The following is an 18835-nucleotide window of genomic DNA, read 5'->3' as shown; positions in this document are numbered from 1 at the left end:
ACCTGTCCAGAGTGTACCTGGAGGCCTGCAGCACCTGAACCTGGAGGCCGATTGTCATTTTTTCTTCTAATATGGTAATAACATTCAAAAAGATGCATATTTGGTTTAATAAGTGTACCTCTAACTCTTTAAATAAATTTTTTTAATTTTTACCTGTCCAGAGTGTACCTGGAGGCCTGCAGCACCTGAACCTGGAGGCCGAATTTAATTTTTTCTGCAGATATGTTAATAACATTCAAAAAGAAGCATATTTTGTTTTAGAAGTTGCTCTCTAACTCTTCAAACAAAATTTTTAAATTTTTTTACCTGTCCAGAAACGACCTTCCAGCCTGCAGCACCTGAACCTGGAGACCTATTCAAAAAATGATTAAATATACGTGAACTAATACCCAAAAGTAAACTTTTATCCTAAATAACCTATAATCTAAAATCAATACCTAGTCCACAGCACACTGTTTACGCGAAAGTGGCAAAACTTCCCCCCCCCTTAATTTAATAGATTATTGATTGGATCGACAGATAGACAAACAATGAATACCTGAAATCCTTGCAGAAGAACTTAATTGATGTTGTCCATTTGGAAAAGATTGCAGCTGATAAATTTCACCAGATCTAAAGAAAAAAAATATTAAAAGTTACCTACAAAAGTTATTTTAAATGTGCTATTTCATAAAACTAGTGATTATGCCACTAGCACTGTTTTAAAATTGGCAGAGAGGGGCTAGAAAAAAGCTTAAAACCATCCCAAGACTTAAATAGGAAAAAATAGACTAAACACATCACAGGACCTATGTGAAGCTTATTAAAAAAGATAGCCACAATAATATATATTTATTGAGAACTTAAGCTTTAGACAAAAAAAACCCTAACTACTTTAAATAAAAAGATAAAAATCCTAAATCACAATCTTAAAATCATATATATCTATAGTAGCGAAGCTAATGTACAACAAGTTTTAAAATTAAATCTTACCCATTAGGTATAATGTAGTATTTTCCTTTATTCTGAGCAGTTACTTGTGAAGCTGTCGTTGAGTTTCTATCAGAGTGGGTCTGCTGTACTCTTCCTCCCTAGATACAAAGAAAGATAATAATATAGGGAAATTGATTTATAATTACCTGGATCTTACATCACATTATTATGTAATCTAATATTGAAACTTGTAGCTGGCTAAAATAACGATCCTCCCCTCCTACTAGATGAACGAACTAACCAATAAATGATGTCCATGTTAGAACCTAAATTGAGACATTTTTTCCCTGTCATAATATCTACGTATAAAATATTCTATATCCATTAATAGGGATGACGATCAGACAAAAGATAAAAAGTCAGAATCCGAATCCATAATAATGTAGAATCCGTGTCAGTGTCGAATGAGATCGCAAATATTTTGACAATCCGATTAGAACAAACTATTCTAAACAGACTGAGGTGGATTCTTAAAAAAAACTTTTTGGCTCAATGCCTCACTAAAATTAGTGAGGCTCGCAAAATTTTTTTTTGTGAAAAATCCTCAAAAATCGCATAAAAAATCTACAAAAATTAAATAAAATCATAAAAGGGTTATTACCATAAGATTTTATACATTTTTGTAGATTTCTAATGCGATTTTAGATGATTTTTCACAAAAATTTTTAGCGAGCCTCACTAACTAGTGAGACAGTAAGCCAAAAAGTTGTTTAAGAATCCACCTATGATTTCTTTTCATAACTTTAACTAAACTTGGTAGTAAAATACTTACAATTAGTCAGGAGTCTTAAAATTAATATACATTCACAATAATGATAAAAAGTAACTCCTCTTGGTTGGAAAGTTTGGAAACTACTAGTTTGGGTCCAACCAAGAGTTTTTGAACCAAAACGATTTTTTAAAAAGTGGTTAATGTCACATCCCTCTCTGCAAATAGTAGAACAAGGTAGACAAAGATTAAACTCACCTTATTTTGGTTTCTGTTGACTCCCACTCCAACATTGTTGCCCCCTCTCCCTCGGTTATTTCCTGACATACCATTTGAGTCCTGAAGAAATATATATAGAGTTGTTTCGCTTTTAAAATCTTTGTTTCTTTTTATTTAATTATAAAGCATGTTAAACTAGGAATCTTAGGGGGTGAGGAAATGGACGATAAATTGATGTACAACTACAATTAAGATTAACAAAATAGACCCTTCATGTAAATTAAATCTAATGGATTAAGAGTTTTGCAAACCAATGAAATACCCATTTTTTTCAACAAATGAAAGTTCGTTTTTAAGAAACTTTGGGGGACAATTTTGATTTACGGTTCAATGTAAAAATTGAATTGTAAAGAAAAAGATATTGAACAATTTTCATTAAAAAAAGAAATGTATGAAAATATAAAAAATATAATAAACTTTGTGGGTACCTGTTTAGATCTGACACATTCTCTGTCCACACATGCCTTCTTCAGTTTATAGCTCCCTAAATAGCATTAATTTTTTTTTCAACCAAGTGTTTCATTTTTGTTTACTTATAAATTAAATTAATATGATTTATGTCATTTAGACTGAAGAGGGTGCCATATCAACCGAAATATATTTTAAATAAACAACTAAGAAAAGACTTTTTCACTCAGTGAATTTATCATGAGGATTGAGGGTTTGTTAACACCTTACTAACGGCTACAAAATATATCACCACCGCGAACTTTTTGTCAAACTGTCAATGTTTCTTTAAGAGTACGGTTGTCAAAAGCATATCTCAATAAAAACATTCAATGCAAAGAGAAGCAAAAACTACAGTTAAGTGGATTTTTTTTCAAGCGAAAAGACAAGAAACATTCAAATATTTGTGGGTTACGGTTTGAGTTAAAGTTTATTTTGATCTGGTACATATGACAAGATTAATGAGAATGTTTCATTTGCAATGACTATTTTACCTCCGAATTTAGGCATGTCCAAACAATGCTTGCACTGTCCACATTCAACCCTAAATTAAAAAATATTAATCGTAAAGGAATGTGGTTAATAATAATTCAAAACACTTTTTGTCATAACCATATAAAAACAAGATAAAATTAAAACTTGTTTTATGTCTTTTCAGGGGTGTATATTCTGCACAAGATTTATTTTTTTTCCCCGGCTACAAATTTTTTCTCACCAAGTAGGGGGGAAAATGGAAAAATATTTCAAGAACTCTATATTTTATTTATTTTATCCCTCCTACCACACATTCTTTTAGTTTTTTTTTACCAAGGAGGGGGGGGGGAATAGAAAAAATGTTTTCAGTTTTCTTAATTTTTTATTCCCCCCCCCTGAGCCGGGGATCCCATGTAGAATATACACCCCTGTGTCTTTTTTTCTTTGACTGACAACCCTTTTTTCCTTTAGCTGCAGGTATAATGCATAAATGTCTTTGTCAATCAACCTTTATTTGCAACCGCTTACAACAAGCCGTTCCTAGAATCTTAATTAACAAACTATTAAAGAATTACCTCTTGCAGTTAACACATTCATTGCAGCGTCGAAAAAACTTTCGTTCCTAAAATATCCTCAAATTAATTTTATGAATCCAACTTTTTAACAACATTCTGATTTATAAATTCACATTTAAAAAAATTAAAATATCTTTCTTTCTAGTTTACATAATTACATCTAGCCTTTACAGATAACCCCTTAACTTACCCTGCAGGGTTCTCCCTTTCCAATATTAGTAACACGTTTAAATTAGGATAAAGATTATTACTAAAGCACAAATGCTTAAATTCATAGAAGGAAAAAAAATATTTTTTTTTGTAATATATGGTATAAATAACAAATTACAACTTTAAAGTAATTAAACAACTAACAAGAACAATTGTATCCAAAGGCGGCGCAACAAACCTGTTTGTTTGGATCAGATTTCCTTCTTTTGGTAATTTTTCCACCCCCTGTGTGAGTTTGGGTTTCCAGTTTCAACATTTTTTTATTTCTTATTTAACCTTGCTTGCACCTAAACATACACAAAGTTTCAATAAAAAAAACTATGGAGTAATCTCGATTGTTTTTTGGGAAAGGCGGTTAGTTTGCATTTTAAAACACTGACTTAAATTAAATATCGATTGGGTTGTACAAACCTTTTGTGTCTACAAAGATAATTTAGATTCACAAAAATGATAATTTTGTTTATCATAATAGTTTATACTTTATAGTCCATCGGGTTTTCCCTATAGATCCTTAGAAAAATTCATAAAAAAATAAACGTAGAGACAAAACAAATATAGAGTAGCTACCCTCTTAGAAATAACAAATTCTTACCTTATAAACACAAAAATATGTACAAATGGTAGTATCAAAGTTTTCAAACGACCAAAAACATACTTAATTCTGAAAATAGAATATTAGTATTAGTAGGTATACCAATATAAACAGTATAGATGCATTTTATGTAAAAACAAACAACTTGCATAATTTCTTAAGATATTTTGAAAAACAAACAAATAAAAGGAGCAGACAAGAATTAAAATTTAGGTTGACCTAATGAAAAGAAAATAAATTTTTTTTCATTAGCCTTTTGTCATTATATTTATAATTAAATCATTGTCTGACCTATGTTACCATCTGTTTTCAAAATGTCAATTTCCTCATTATATTGAAATAGTTTTGATTTGAGTAAGATACTAATGCAAATGAAAAAAAATCTGCTAAAACAGGGGTGTATACTTTCACTTTTTCTCCCCGCCACTCGTGGGGAGGCGGGGGGGGGGGGGGGGAGGGGCATAAGAAATAGAGAGGGGTGGGGGGAAAGAAATTTAATTAGGTTGGAAAATATACACCCCTTAATAAAAATCAAATAAAAAAAATAGAAAAAGTAAGAAACATAAACAGTATAAATAGGCATTTTTTGGTAATTGATTTACCATCAATACCTTTTTTGAACTAGAAGAAACAAACTAGGTAGGTAGGTATAAATTGTAACAAAAAACTGAAAAATGTTTCCTTTTTATGAACTGAAATAACTGTATACTTTAGATTAAAATATTTTTTGTACTTTTATAGAAATATATAGATATATTAGAGCCTTTAAATACTTTATAAACTTGCTTGAATAAAAAAAAATAATTGATTAAAATAGTAAAAATTTTATCCGGTGGATAAGAACCGGTTCTCAGCCATACAGAAAAAATATGTATAGCATCGTATTATATCCAGTTTTCTACGAATATAAAAATGTATAATCATAAGATTAAAACTAGTCTTTTTAGCCCGTGCTTTCGTCATCTCGGGGCTAAAAAACTGGTTTGATTCTTATTATTGTATATTTTATAACCGCGGAAAGATGTTTATAACACGATGCGAGAACTAACTATTATTGCACGACTTCATTTTAAAATAATTGCTTTTTATGATTTTTTGTTTGCATAATAATAATTTTGAATATTAAGCTAATATTTTACCAGTCTCATAATATTTTGGTTTAGTTCTTTCAATGCTCTTATCATTAGTTTACAATAATCACTCAAAATGTAAATAAATATGCTTGTAGTAAAAAATCAAAATAAAAACGTTTACAGGGTAGAAAAATAGAAAAAAAAACTCAAAATAACCCTATTGAATAAAACCTGTAAATTAAACTAAATTAAAGATAGAGATGCAGCTTCTGCTCAGGATTGTTGTCCGCTGATTCCAGCTTCTCCATCACCAGGATGACCGTCCATAGGTTGGTCTTGAACCTGCTGCTGGCCGGCAGCTGATGGACCCTCCTGCATAGGTTGACTACTAGAAGGTAAACTTTCATCATGGCTCGTTTCAAGTTCATCTAGACAAAATAAAGTATTTGTATTATGTTGAATATATTTTATTTTATAGTAGCGAAGCTACTCAATTTTGCAAATACATTAATATTCAATTTCCTTTTTTGATTTCTGTCAGTTCGCCTGCTAATAAAGATTTAAGTATAGAGGTAAAACTCACACAACTACCTGTATCCTATTTTGGGGACCGTCTTGTCATCTAGCAAATTGCTTTATGCTCTTTTGTAGCGACTTGGCCACGATAATATTTTCTTACGCTATTAGTTGATATTTAATGACCCAATTGAAAGTTTTATTAAAAACTGGTTTGAATATTAAAATTTAGAAGTGTAATATCAGCGGAAAGCTGATATATAATACAATGCGATAAATAACTATTATCTATTTTTATGATTAAGGACTGTCGGTTAGTTACTATGGTCTGTATGTCTGTTTACCTTGTTCCTGGTCCGACTCTTCCTCATCTCCCATCTCATCTTCAGAATCACTCAGATCCTCCGCATACACTTCTGCACCATGGAATATATACCTAGATAAATAAGACATCAAATTGATTTCTATAAAGATACTTATACTTATATTAAACATTGATTGATAATTATCAGAAATAACCAGGAAAAATAAGGATGACAACATCTATAAAAGCAAAGCTCTGAAACGGTAGGACAAACAATCAATAAAACTTGTAGAGTATGAGTCTAAACAAAATTGTATGTAAATTTGTTGCAATATTGCGTAAATACTCAATGCTGCTTAAGAACATAGTTACAATTTTAGGACTTGATTTCAGAGATGTTTCGCTAATTATAGTGTACCTTATGATGATAGGAATCAGTATTCCCAAAATCAGATGAATCGGATAATCATAAAATACAAAACTTTGTTGTAAAAAAGTAAGAAATCAGCAAGTTTTAAATGAACGTATAGACTTTCTGGTAACGATTTTAGAATTGCTAAGTTCCTAAATCGTACCAAATTTTTATAAGATTCATCATGCAAAATGTGAAATCGATAGTACAATTCTAACCTGTTTAAATTAACGAAAAGGACTGACTGTGCTTGAAGGACGGGACGTCCCTAATTATAGAAAAGCTTCGCTTTGAAAAAGAATAGATTGGAACCTGTGCGGAGGAATATGCAAGAATTGATGTGCGGGCAAGGATTGAGCCAGTGATTTTGGCTTCCAGTCTCCACCTTCTCCGTCTTCAGAATTATCATTGTCATTGTCACCATTTGTACTATCTTTGTCCCCATCGGCAGCAGAAGCAGATAAGTCGTTACCAGATTTGTCATCTTTCTCCTTAAAAATATGTCTATTAATAACAAAACTCTTATCCTAAAAAGTAACAGGATATCTATCTGTGTTTACCGAAGGATGTCGCTGACCGCTGACACGATATTGTTCTCCTTTACAATGTAGCTAATCATAGGTTTATAACTATAGGTGTATATTCTACATGGGATTCACGGCTCAGGGGGGGAGGGGGGGGGGGGGAATAAGTAGTTGGAGGGAAAAAAATATAAAAATTAAGAAAACTTAAAACATTTTTCCATTCCCCTCCCCCCTCCTTGGTGAAAAAAAAACTAAAAAAAATGTGTGGTAGGAGGGAAAAAATAAATAAAATATAGAGTTCTTTAAACATTTTTCCATTTCCCCCCCTACTTGGTGAAACAAAAAACTGGGGGGGGGGGGGGGGGAAATAAAAAAAATTTGTCGCCGGGGAAAAAAATAAATTTTGTGCAGAATATACACCCCTGAATCCCCCCACCCACAAATTTTTTAAGGAGAATCCTTACCTTATCATTACTCTCAGCAGCTGAAGTTTCTTTGGGGGATTTTTCATTTGCAACACTAGCAGATTTTTCTTCAGCAGTGACTACTTTATTCTCTGATGTATCTTTAGCCTCCTTTGCCGATTTTTCAGAAGTATCTTCTTTGTTAATAGTAGGTGGGGGTAACACTAAAGTAATCAAATCTATTATATTTTATCATTAAATAATATCTTCCAAATTCCAAATCTTCCAAATTAGGTAGTTAATATCCGCTGAATGAAAACTGGTTCTCAGCCATACTGAAATATTATGTATAGCATTGTATGACAGACAATTCTCCACGAATATCAAAATAAAAATAATAAGATTAATACAAGTTTTGTAAGCCCAGGCCTTTAGCCCCTCGGGGCTAGAAAGACTGGTTTTAATCTCATATTTTTTCATTTTAATATCCGCGGAAAGATAGGAGAGTAAATATGGATTTAATTCCTTGTGTTTGTTCTAAGATGGGTTTATGAATGCCGGGTGACCAATCTCCTTCCAACCTTAAACATAAAAACAATCCTTAGTTTTTACTACATTAATAACCATTGAGGACTACTTCATGACTACTTAGGTCCAAACACTTAGAAAAAAATGGCTAAACTGTACATACACACACATACACACACACACACACACACACACACACACACACACACACACACACACACAAGAATGTTGTGCAGAAATTTTTTAAAGTCTACAATTTATACTAAATTAATTTTAACATGCCAGAATTAACTTTAATAGCTATCCGTTTCGGACGGACGGACCAACCCTAAATATAGTAAGCATAGCTTACTCTACTAATATACTTACATATGACAAAGTTGGTTAATAACAACATCACAATCACCCAGAAGCTCTATATCAAACGTCATATGGGATAACCGTTCTCTGAAAGTAAAAAAAAATATTTGAAACAAGGATGACAACATCCATAAGTAGTGATGTGCTAAGACACACAACAATTTGCTTTGATACAAGCATATGAATGACATTTTCCGAATAAAAATGAATCTCCCAAGTACCCGTGTAAACGGACAATTTCATTAAGAGTTATGAAAAAAGCTATGAAATGTAGGTAGGTAAGACACAATTATACATTTATCTAAATGGAATTGTACCTGTTAATTAAAACTTGAGGAATATGCTTTGGGATTGAGGATGGAATGAGAGCAACAGGACGAACCTAAAATATAAAAAAAATCCAATTAATGCTAATCGTAAGTTTGGTTAATTCAATAAACTATTTAATCCCTCTAACTACCCTACCCCCTCCACTTTCTTCCTTTCCCCAAAACAGGGATGCTAAACATGATTTTTCAATATGGCTCAGAACCGGTTCTAATCCATCGGATATTAATCGATTCCGAAGCCATACCGGAAAAAATGTTTAACTCTTAATCTCGTCTCGAAACTGTTCTTACGCCAGTGTAAATCTTGAAAAGGCGGGAGGGGAAAAGTAGATCTCCTTAAAAGGACTCTCCACAGAAAAATCAACTTTGGATTTTTGAAAATCTAACCTGAAACTATTATTCTCTGTTCAATTTTAGGCATTTTTTGTTTTTGTGGCATTACGATCGAAGCCCTTTGAAAATTTTGTCCGCCGCCTATTTGTACTGCAGCTATAACAATATATACTACACTTTCCTCCACTCAATATATGTTTGCCGCTAAAGAACATTTGCTCCATTGCAACCGGCCGCTCTACGATTTATCCTCTTCCTTGACTGGACAATCCTGCCGCCTCCATTTTGTGTTCGCCTCCGCCAAATATAACCATCTTTTGCTGCAGTTGCCGCATTCATCGCCCTTCTCCGCCGCTACTCCGCTATACATTGCGTACGTCGCTATACACAACACCCCCAGCCTCCATTTAATTTCTGAACAAGGGAGAGGGGAGCATGTATTGAAACGCGACGTACAGCAATGAATAGCGGAGTAGCGGCGGAGAAGGGCGATGCATGCGGCAACATAGAAGCTAAAAATCACTAAAGCAGCACAAATTGAATGGCGGGAGGATTCACTTAAAGGAGGTAAAAAATTTCAAAGGGCTTCGATCGCGATGCCACAAAAACAAAAAATGCTTAAAATTGAACAGAGAATAATAATTTCAGGTTAGATTTTCAAAAATCCAAAGTTAATTTTTCTGTGGAGAGTCCTTTTAATTTCAAATAAAGGGGGTTGATGACACCCACTTCAACACCCTTCTGCACACTAATGAATTCCTATCTTTGTATAATAATAAGTTACATAATCAAACTATAATTGATTTTTTTTCAAGAGTGTAGTATAGCTCTTTAAAATATCATAAAATGAGAGACATACCTTAAGACTGGATCCAACAACTATAAGCAGGTCAACTTCGTCTTTATCTTCGGCGATTGTTTTGTGAAACTGGTCTGATAAGCCCTAAATATTTGGCACAAATATAACAATTTTTCTTCCTAAAAGCAAACTCTTATGTGTCTGTTTTTCACTATTGTGATGAATTATTATGTATCAGATCATTGTTGTACTAAAGGGCACCTTTAGACCTTAAAATGAGAATAATTTGGTTTATTTGCTCTAAAAATCAGTTCTTCAACATCAAAAATATTTATGAGAATCTATTGTAAAATGATAAACAATTTTGAAAGTGTAGATAGATATTTCCAGTATGGTAAAAATTAGGGTTGGGCCGGATATCCGGTGTGGCCGGATATCCGGCCATTTTCAATATCCGGCCGGATACCGGATATTGAAACTGTCCGGCCGGATATCCGGCTATAACTTTTTTTATATTTTACACCAAAAATCTCTGCTTTTTAAAATTTTATATGGCTATAATTTTCTTATTATTGAAGCTAGAAGAACATTTTTTGAATATGTTTATCTTTATGTAAATTTTATATATGAAATCTCAAAAGTTTATTAATAAATTTTTTTTGCTACTTTAATATCTGGTAATTTAGCCGGTTATCCGGCCGGATATCCGGTAATTTGGCCAAATAACCGGATATTTGCCGGATATCCGGCATTTGAAATCAGCCGGATATCCGGTATCCGGCCAAAAAAGTATCCGGCCCAACCCTAGTAAAAATTGCTATAATAAATACCTACCTAGTCAATATAAATTTTTTTTTGGAAAATGATTAATAAGTAAACTAATATACCCTACCTCTCCAAAGAATACAATATCAGGCTTCATAATAGGTACATTTGAGAAGGGACTTACTGGCTCCAACAGAGGCATTGATTTTCCAGGTAAACTAAAAATATATATTCATACTAAAGATGTGTCGGGGATCTAAAGGGATAAGACAATGGACGATAACTTGATCTACATCCCTAATAATTATTCCTTCTGAAGATTTTTTGTTGAAAAGTTTAGACAGTGACCAAACAATCAAATTCAATTAAAGTTTTTGAGACAAGGAATAATATGTGGTTATAATTAGGGATGGCAATCCGTCAAATTTTTGGACCGGATCCGGATTGGGATTCTTACAAGAATCCGTCCAAAAAAAGGCGGATTTCCGCGGATTCCGGATTCTTATTTTTGGCGGATTCCGGATTCTAGCAATATTATTAAAGGCTTTTTTTAAATTAAAAAATTTAAGTGCTACATATGTCCTAAAAATTAATGTTCTTGGTGTTCTCTATAATTCACTTCCGAGAATAGAACCAAATTTTAAAAGATATTATATATAATGCTGACAACCTTTCCCTTCAAAAAGGAGGAGTTAAAAGAAAAAACTAAAGACGCTAATTTTAGCCTACCAATTAAGAATCCGAATCCGCTATTAAAAAACGGATTCCGGATACGGATTCCAAAATTGACCGAAAATTGGGCGGAATCCGGATCCCGATTGCCAACCCTAGTTATAATACATCGCGTACCAGTGTAATTAACACTTCAATGAAAATAAACACTAAGATAAGTATTTCTACCTATTGGACGGATTTGTAGATGAAGGTTTATTTTCACCCCCCTCCACAGAAGATGTCGGGGTAGGGGTAGCTTCTGCCCCACCTACAGATGGTGCAGGGGTGGGGGTGGGACTCGAACTCTCGCTGGTATTGGGCATGGTACTTGAACTTGTACTGGATTCACCATCCGCCACTGTACTACTTGTACTCTCTGTTGTACCCTATGAGATATATTAGATTAATATCAGGGATAGGACAATGAACGATAAATAAACTTGATGTACCCCAAAATTAATAAAATCGTTTGAAGATTAAAATTATTGGTTGAAAAAATGAGATATTCGATATTTTCAAGAAAAAATATAATTCATAATCTGAAGAAGTAAAAGCAACGTTTTCTAAGATGATATATCTAAAATGACGGACGGAAGAATATAAAAAATATACCCAGTTAACGTATAATTAGTTAATAAATGATACGGACGCAGCCGTTAGTGCGCTAAAGAATAATAAGACCTACCTCTCTTCTTTTCCTTTCTGCTTCTTTTCTCTCTTCTTGTTGTTTCTCTAATCGTTCTAAAATTTCCTAAAATATTTATAAACTAAACATGATAATACACAAAGTAAAACTTATTTTAATTGCTGTAAATCACAAACATGAATTAAGCAAATTATTGGATTCCCAATCCATTATGTTACGTAATTGAAACTAGTGTTTCATTAAGTGTGTTTGTTTAATCTTGAATCATTCGATCTATCTAGCCGACTTCACTGTAAAGCACCAATTTACTTTGATTGTATAAGTCAGTTAATAAGTCCTTCCATGTGTCTATCTTTTCAACTATCTGTCTGTGTGTCTACCTGTAAATCTGGACTTGGACAGGTAGTACACAAAGGTATCTTTTGTTCCATTATATCTTCCCTGAAAAATAATTGAAATCAATCAATAATCAAATCATCAACCAATATTTTTATTAAAGTAACAGGATGTGTGTGCGAGTTTGTGTATCTGTTTGTTGACGTTGTAGCCATAATTCTCTGAAGTTAGGACTCAGATGCACACGGAGACTGGAAGTGAGAATCCTTTGGCCAATCTTAGATTGATAAGCCTCGCGCACAGCTGATTGTATTCTATGTTACATTACAAGCTGACCCGCAATTCTTGTGGAAGCTACTCAATTTTTACATCACCCTGGACTAGAGTTTTGGCAGGTATTCCATATTAAGCCACCCTAATTAATGGCACTCTCATACGAGGAGCATGGATAAGGGAAAGCATGGTTAAGAGCTGCTTGATTTGTAGAATCCTAACTTCCTACAAATCTCCCCCCTTACAACCCTAAGGCATCTTAGGGAAGGTTGCGTGATCATAATCTGACAAATTGCGACAGCATTTGTCAACCAAGTGCCAAGTCTATGTGGGGACTTGAACTCGATTTCTCCTAAACACAGCGTAGTGCGCTAACCACTACACTATGGGACACTATGTATCTGTTTGTACTTAAGAATCTCGCTAACCGCTAAACCGATATGGAGCTTCTCATAGGTCCTGATCAGAGATGGTAAAAAAACAGGTTTTTTCTTAAAAAAAAGAACAAACCAGTTTTTTTTTTTATATAAAAACCAGGTTTTTTTTGTTTTTTTTTTAATAATATCCAAATTATAGTCCTCCCCCCTCTTTTTTCACAGCCTTCCCTTTTTTCTCAACCCGCTGGGGGGTGCCCAAATCTGCCCGAAAAGACCCAAAAAAGGGCAGCCCAAAACCGCCCGCCCGATTTGACAACCCTGGCTGATAATGTAATTTAGATTTTTGACAGTTATTTACTGTATTGTTTACGTTATGAAAAGATATAACTGGAAAGATAGGCCTTTGTAGAAATATTTTAAAAAAACCATCCCCACCTTGGTTTTTAAAGCTTTTTTTTGGTTTAAACCAAGTGGTTTTTTTATGCCATCTCTGGTCCTGGTAGTGGTAAGTTTTGTAACTATTTTTACGGAGGGGTCCAACACCGTTCCAAGAGAAAACGCTCCCTAACAAAAATGCCCAACCAAAATGCTCATATTGTTTTTGTTTTGCAGTGGATGTTGTAAACTTATAGTCCATATGTCTGCCTGTCATCTGTCTATCTATCTATCTATGTACCTGATGGTATGAGCCTCTTGTTTTTGTTTACACAGTGTACACGTAGCTGTGGCAAAAGAACCGTGACATTGAACTACCCTTGAAATTCCAGCAACCTAAAAAAGGTGATCTTATTTCAGATGATATGCAGGGGTGTATATTTCCTGAAATAGTTGAATTTCTTTCCCCCACCGACCCTTTTCTATTTCTTTTCCAAATCTATATAGTAAAAATAAGGAACATCTTTATTAATATATATATTGAATTTCTCCCTCCCCCCACCCCTGATAGGTTATATATTCTCCCTACGATTTTCTGCTAAATTGAAGGGTGTATTAAAGCATACCTAACACTTAAAATACTCAAGAAAGGGTTAGATAAGAATAAGAAAGCTAAGATTAAGAATTCAAATCAGGACATATTTTATCACCCCTTTAACATCCAACGATTAAATCTCATTAATGTACATGATAATCCTCCCCTCTCCCTAATTTTTTGAAAATAAGGGGAGGTATTTTATCCTATGCGTACCCCTGCGAGGCTGGGCTACTCAGGTTCCAATATAACCTAACCTGACTATGTAATAATGTAACGAACGACAAACCAATAAATTAAACTTTATAATGTACCTGTTCTAAAGTATCAATATTTTGAGTGTAGTTTCGTAATAATTTTCCTTCCCTCTCTAGGCACTGAATAAACCTAAATTAAAAATAATTTAATTCATTGTGAAAAAAAACAACAATAGATACTATGCCTTGGCCTCAAACAGGCGACAGTCGATACTAGGTATAAAATACAATACTGAGATACAATAGATTTATTATTACTTGGATCTTACACCAGAATATCATGTACTCTAATTTATATAGTGAAACTCGTATCTAGTCAAAATAACTATACCCCCTTTACTCCATCCCCTCCTACTGGATGAACGAACTGAACAATAAATGATGTATATGTTAGCAACCTAAATTGACGACTATTTATCCCCTGTCATAATATTCACGTTTATACCAATTTAAAATACTGACTATGATGCATTCGAAGAATTAGTTAGCTCAATTGATAGACCACCCCAATGATAATGTAAAAAATTACCCCATAATCCGAATTTTTATAGTCAACAAAACAACAACAATGTTACCTATGGCAGGGGGAAGGTGTAAATTGACCGGGATAAATCTCTTTTGCAAACTTGAAAAATGGACGAGGATCTTTCCTGAAAAAATATATAAATCTTAATTAATGTAAAACTTAAATTAAAGTTTAATAAAATTGAACAAGTGCAAACAATGGTTAAGACATATTATTTGTACTAAGAGGAATGTGTGTTTGTCAAAACATGGCACTTTGTGATTTTATTAGTTTGAAATTGTAAACAAAAGCAATTAAAGTAGGTAATAAACGTAATACAAAATGAAGCGTGCATACATCAAAAAATAGCTAAGACTCTAAATGCACCTAAAGCTTTTATTCAATGAATAATAGGAAATTACATTACGAAGTTACCTAAAGTATTGTATATCAAACATGGCTTGAGGATCGGGTAAGTCAGGAAAATCTACAGCCAATCTAAAAACCACAAATATTTATTAATACCACGTTTATTTTCTAAAAAACATTTTATAACAAGATATTAAAAGTAGTGATTCAAAAAGCTAATTCAAAAAATTACGTGAATTTTGATAATTTGTCGGGGTGAGTTTGGGGTAACACCAGTTATGGAAATTAAATTAGAAATGAAAGGGAAATATTAAAGAAGTAAGTTATAAGAAAATTTGGAAAGAAAACGAAGTACCGGGTTTCGTCATATTTTCACGGTAGCTTTTCTCTTTTTTCTAGGGCAATCATTAACATTTACATAACCTAACCCAACCTAAAATAACTATCAAAAGCTATTGTGAAAATACGACGAAACCCGCTACTTCGTTTTCTTTCCATGATCCGAAATTATTACAATTTTTATCTGATCCCTTATCCCTAATAAAATACTAAAACATACCTTGCATAGACACCATCCTTAGAACGAAAATCAGGTATTCCACAACTGAAAAAATACTTCAATTGAAATTTTTTATGGTAAATTATGATATTTTTAATAGGTATTTAAGATACATCTATGCAAAACACACTAGGTACATAGAGTAATTTTTTTTGGCATTTGTTTGAGGAAAATAAAAGGATAGCAGGGGGCCTCAGGCCATGAATAAAAATAAGACTAAATCGTGTAAATAAATGGTGGTTTGTCCGTAAATGTCAGAGTAAATGTTGCAATTGAATTTATTTTGATCAGGCCTAAAATATATAAAATCCTATTCGCAAATATTATTCTTATTCATTTTTTCAAAATTAATATTTTATTACTTCAATTTATATTTTTATGTTTTACCTGACTGAAACGCCGGCTCCCGTAAGGACCAAAATTTTTCTAGCCTCTTTGATATGTCTCGCTAGGTCTTCGATAGTGTTAAAATCTTTCAGCTTTTGTCGTTTGGGCGGCTGGGCAAACATTTTGAATAAAATCTAAACAAGAACAATCCTTTTATATAAAGTAGTAAGGTTTTTTTTCTGTAGCTTAAGATTCCGATAACTACTAAATAGATTAAGTTCTCCATTTTATAAAAGCTTCTTATAGGTCCCTGAATAGTTTTAGGCTATTTAATTCTTATATAAGCCTGGATTTAGGCCATTTTCTTACTTTCCTTACTTTCAAATACATAGTTCCTAGATGCTAGGAGCGCAGCCGCTAGTTATGTATAAAGAAGGATACCAATGTACAAAAGGAAAAAAGAAATACCATACCCCAAGATTTATTTTCTAATAAATATAATATTTTACTGGGTATAAATCCTAAAAAAGAACCTAATTAGAAATTACGAACAAATTGTAGAGTAGATGCGCTATTTAAAGTAAACTCACCATCCAAATTGTGCTATCATCCATAGACTCCAACATGGCAGTATCCTAAAAATAACTTATTAATAATAAAAAATATTTGTGTACAGAAACACAAACTGACAATACATATAATGATGAGGAAGGAGGTCAAGAGCGCGTGGAGAAAAAAAAATTACCTAAAAATGTTACAGCACTGATATTTGGCATGGTGGTTGCTTTACTGGATTAATATGAGACACAAAAAAGCAAATGCCCTCACAAATACAATTACTGTAACTCTTTTTAGGTTTTGTTTAATTCATTTGTGATATTGAGTTAGAGGTTCAAATAATGGAATACCCATCTCTTTTCTCCTAAACATCAATAGATTACAAGTTAATCATAACAAAATGTATATTATATTATACTTACCCCTCCTTGCATAAGATCTGCAATGATGTCCCTGGGATTAATTCCCCTGGACCTAGCCCTGGCTAACCAGGCCAACTCACCGGTCATGTCGGGCTTCCAACCTTTCCCTGAACCAAAAGAATATTTTACTCTTAAATCCTATTATAAAAAGAAAAAATGATTCTTTGTTTGTCCGTTAAGATCTTGCAAATTTCTCAAATTAAGGAAAAATTTTCATAAGTCCAAGGGTTCTTTTAGGCTTAATGAAAGATATTCAAAGTTCCAGGGGTGCTGTTAGCCTATTTCATTCTTATCTTTTCAGATAATATATATTAAACTCTTTACCACTTCATGTTATCTTTCTCGAAGTTTTCTTATGTTTACTTTTTAACTATCTTGGTGTTTTTTTTATTAAAAAAAAGAGGAAATTTCTATTGATGAAAAGATACTTATACATGAACATTCTCAAGACTTGTTTTATTACATAATTTCAGGTGTTTACTTCAAATAAGAATCGTCAAATTAAGAATACTATTTTAAGTAAAATATTCTTTCCTGACATGTCTGAAATTCCACTCAAAATTGATATATTGTCATCATCATCTTCTAAATCAAAATCAATAATATCATTTAGCTATTAAGAGCAAAAAAAAACAAAACATTCATAGTTAAATAACCTTCTTAATTTCATTAGTTATCTTAAAGATACAGGATGTCTGTCTAAAGCTGAAGTTAATGAAAAGGTTTTGATTTATTGAAAAGGAAATCGCCCATAAAAATGAGAGGATTTTTCATCCACCACCTCTATTCCTTAAATTCTACTTATAGGAAGCTGTGTATTTTCTTTGCGAGGTTTTAAGCTATTTTCAGAGTTCGTTACATCTATCTCATACTACAGGACAGAAGCAGTTACTAGTGAAATTACCTGGCTCTGCAGTCGAGGTACCGCCAGGTACATCAAATGGTCCATTACTGCTGCTACTGGAGGGCCCCGGAACATCGTGTACACCATTTGTACTGGCACCTGAACATACGGTTTTTTCCCCCTGCTTTTTTTGAAATTCAAGCTTTTTTTAGAGGTTTTCTCAAGCTAGGAAAGAGATATTTTCAAAATTTCAAAAAATTCCTGATTCTACTCCTCAAGGCCTATTCAGGAAGCACCAGGAAGCCATAGTTCTGATGCATTGATTTTTCATACTTGCAAAAAAAATAGTCTGAAAGGGACAAACTATTGGTATAACAAGTGCTTGAAAAAGGCATTTTTGCTCACGTCAAAAAACTATACCTGTATCTAACTGGTTGTCTGCAAGGGTGTCATGGCCGCTCACATCCTGACCAGGACCAAGTTTTGCCTTTTTGGTGGGGGGTACTATGTCTTCCATTCTTGCTACACTAGTAGATATATATTTATTTAGGGTAAGGTTTAGATATTTTGCTGTATTTGTTATAAAGAATACACTTTAATAAATGCTGAAATAAAAATTTTTATTCAATTTTTTCTTCAGGAAAAGGTAAAATGGCATCTTTACTGGACATGAAAATTATGAAATTGACCCTAAATAAATATACCCTTAGTAGTTTCAGCTACAAACTACAAAACATTATAAAAAGTAAGTCTGTAATATTGAGTTGCATTAATATATCACATGTGTACAGTTGTGCAGATAGATGAAGAATTTATGAACCAAGGGAAAGGAAGGGGAAGGGATATATTGTAAAGATCTCGTAATCTAGGACTGTTAATTCATTTGTAGCTGCTTATTAAGAGATATTGGATTTAAATCGAGATAAGAAATTCTTCATGTCCAATAATTCTTAATTACGAGATGAACAATATCCCTTTCCCCCACTTTTCATAAACTCCTTATCTAAAACATAAATATTGTAGTTTTAAAACATAAAACTATAGATATCATAGCAAGAGTAAAGCGTTTAAAT

At 32.9% G+C, this 18835-nt stretch overlaps 2 protein-coding genes across 18 annotated transcripts in view; both read right to left on the bottom strand.

Moving 5' to 3' along the window:
• LOC145331029 (uncharacterized) overlaps positions 1–4329 on the bottom strand; it is a 19535-nt gene extending 15206 nt beyond the window's left edge. For all 11 annotated transcript variants that reach the window (XM_080175631.1, XM_080175636.1, XM_080175637.1 and 8 more), the window contains exons 1-8: positions 4259–4329; positions 3845–3953; positions 3457–3503; positions 2902–2951; positions 2389–2444; positions 1940–2020; positions 973–1070; positions 539–612 (exon numbers count right to left, since the gene is read on the bottom strand). In XM_080175631.1, the coding sequence (XP_080031757.1) occupies positions 539–612; positions 973–1070; positions 1940–2020; positions 2389–2444; positions 2902–2951; positions 3457–3503; positions 3845–3922 (484 nt within the window). In that variant the 5' untranslated portion in view covers positions 3923–3953; positions 4259–4329. The remainder of the gene's footprint in view (positions 1–538; positions 613–972; positions 1071–1939; positions 2021–2388; positions 2445–2901; positions 2952–3456; positions 3504–3844; positions 3954–4258) is intronic.
• Sirt1 (Sirtuin 1) lies at positions 4326–18835 on the bottom strand. Of its 7 annotated transcripts, none has more exons than XR_013883624.1 (25): positions 18467–18834; positions 18183–18289; positions 17823–17921; positions 17457–17503; positions 16919–17029; positions 16529–16573; positions 15999–16132; positions 15612–15656; positions 15119–15181; positions 14754–14828; positions 14236–14308; positions 13628–13722; positions 12346–12406; positions 12005–12070; positions 11506–11705; positions 10733–10823; positions 9901–9984; positions 8697–8761; positions 8389–8466; positions 8019–8072; positions 7552–7717; positions 6876–7054; positions 6192–6283; positions 5548–5759; positions 4326–4477 (listed from the first exon to the last, which is right to left on the bottom strand). XR_013883624.1 is itself a non-coding variant. In XM_080175624.1 (24 exons), the coding sequence occupies exons 2-24, from the start codon at positions 18277–18279 to the stop codon at positions 5605–5607; spliced, it is 2175 nt and encodes a 724-aa protein (XP_080031750.1). In that variant the 5' UTR covers positions 18280–18284; positions 18467–18835; the 3' UTR covers positions 4936–5604. The 7 variants fall into 7 exon arrangements, 2 of the variants coding, with proteins under 2 accessions (XP_080031750.1, XP_080031749.1); XR_013883621.1 differs by lacking the exon at positions 4326–4477 and adding an exon at positions 4936–5156 and having other exon boundaries at positions 5271–5759; XR_013883622.1 differs by lacking the exon at positions 4326–4477 and adding an exon at positions 4936–5021 and having other exon boundaries at positions 5398–5759.

Source organism: Acartia tonsa, chromosome 11, assembly GCF_053477335.1.
Source record: "Acartia tonsa isolate MP-2025a chromosome 11, ASM5347733v1, whole genome shotgun sequence".
Lineage (NCBI taxonomy): Eukaryota > Metazoa > Arthropoda > Copepoda > Calanoida > Acartiidae > Acartia > Acartia tonsa.
Note: the sequence above shows the minus strand (reverse complement) of the source record. Positions and strands in the feature narration are given on the sequence as shown.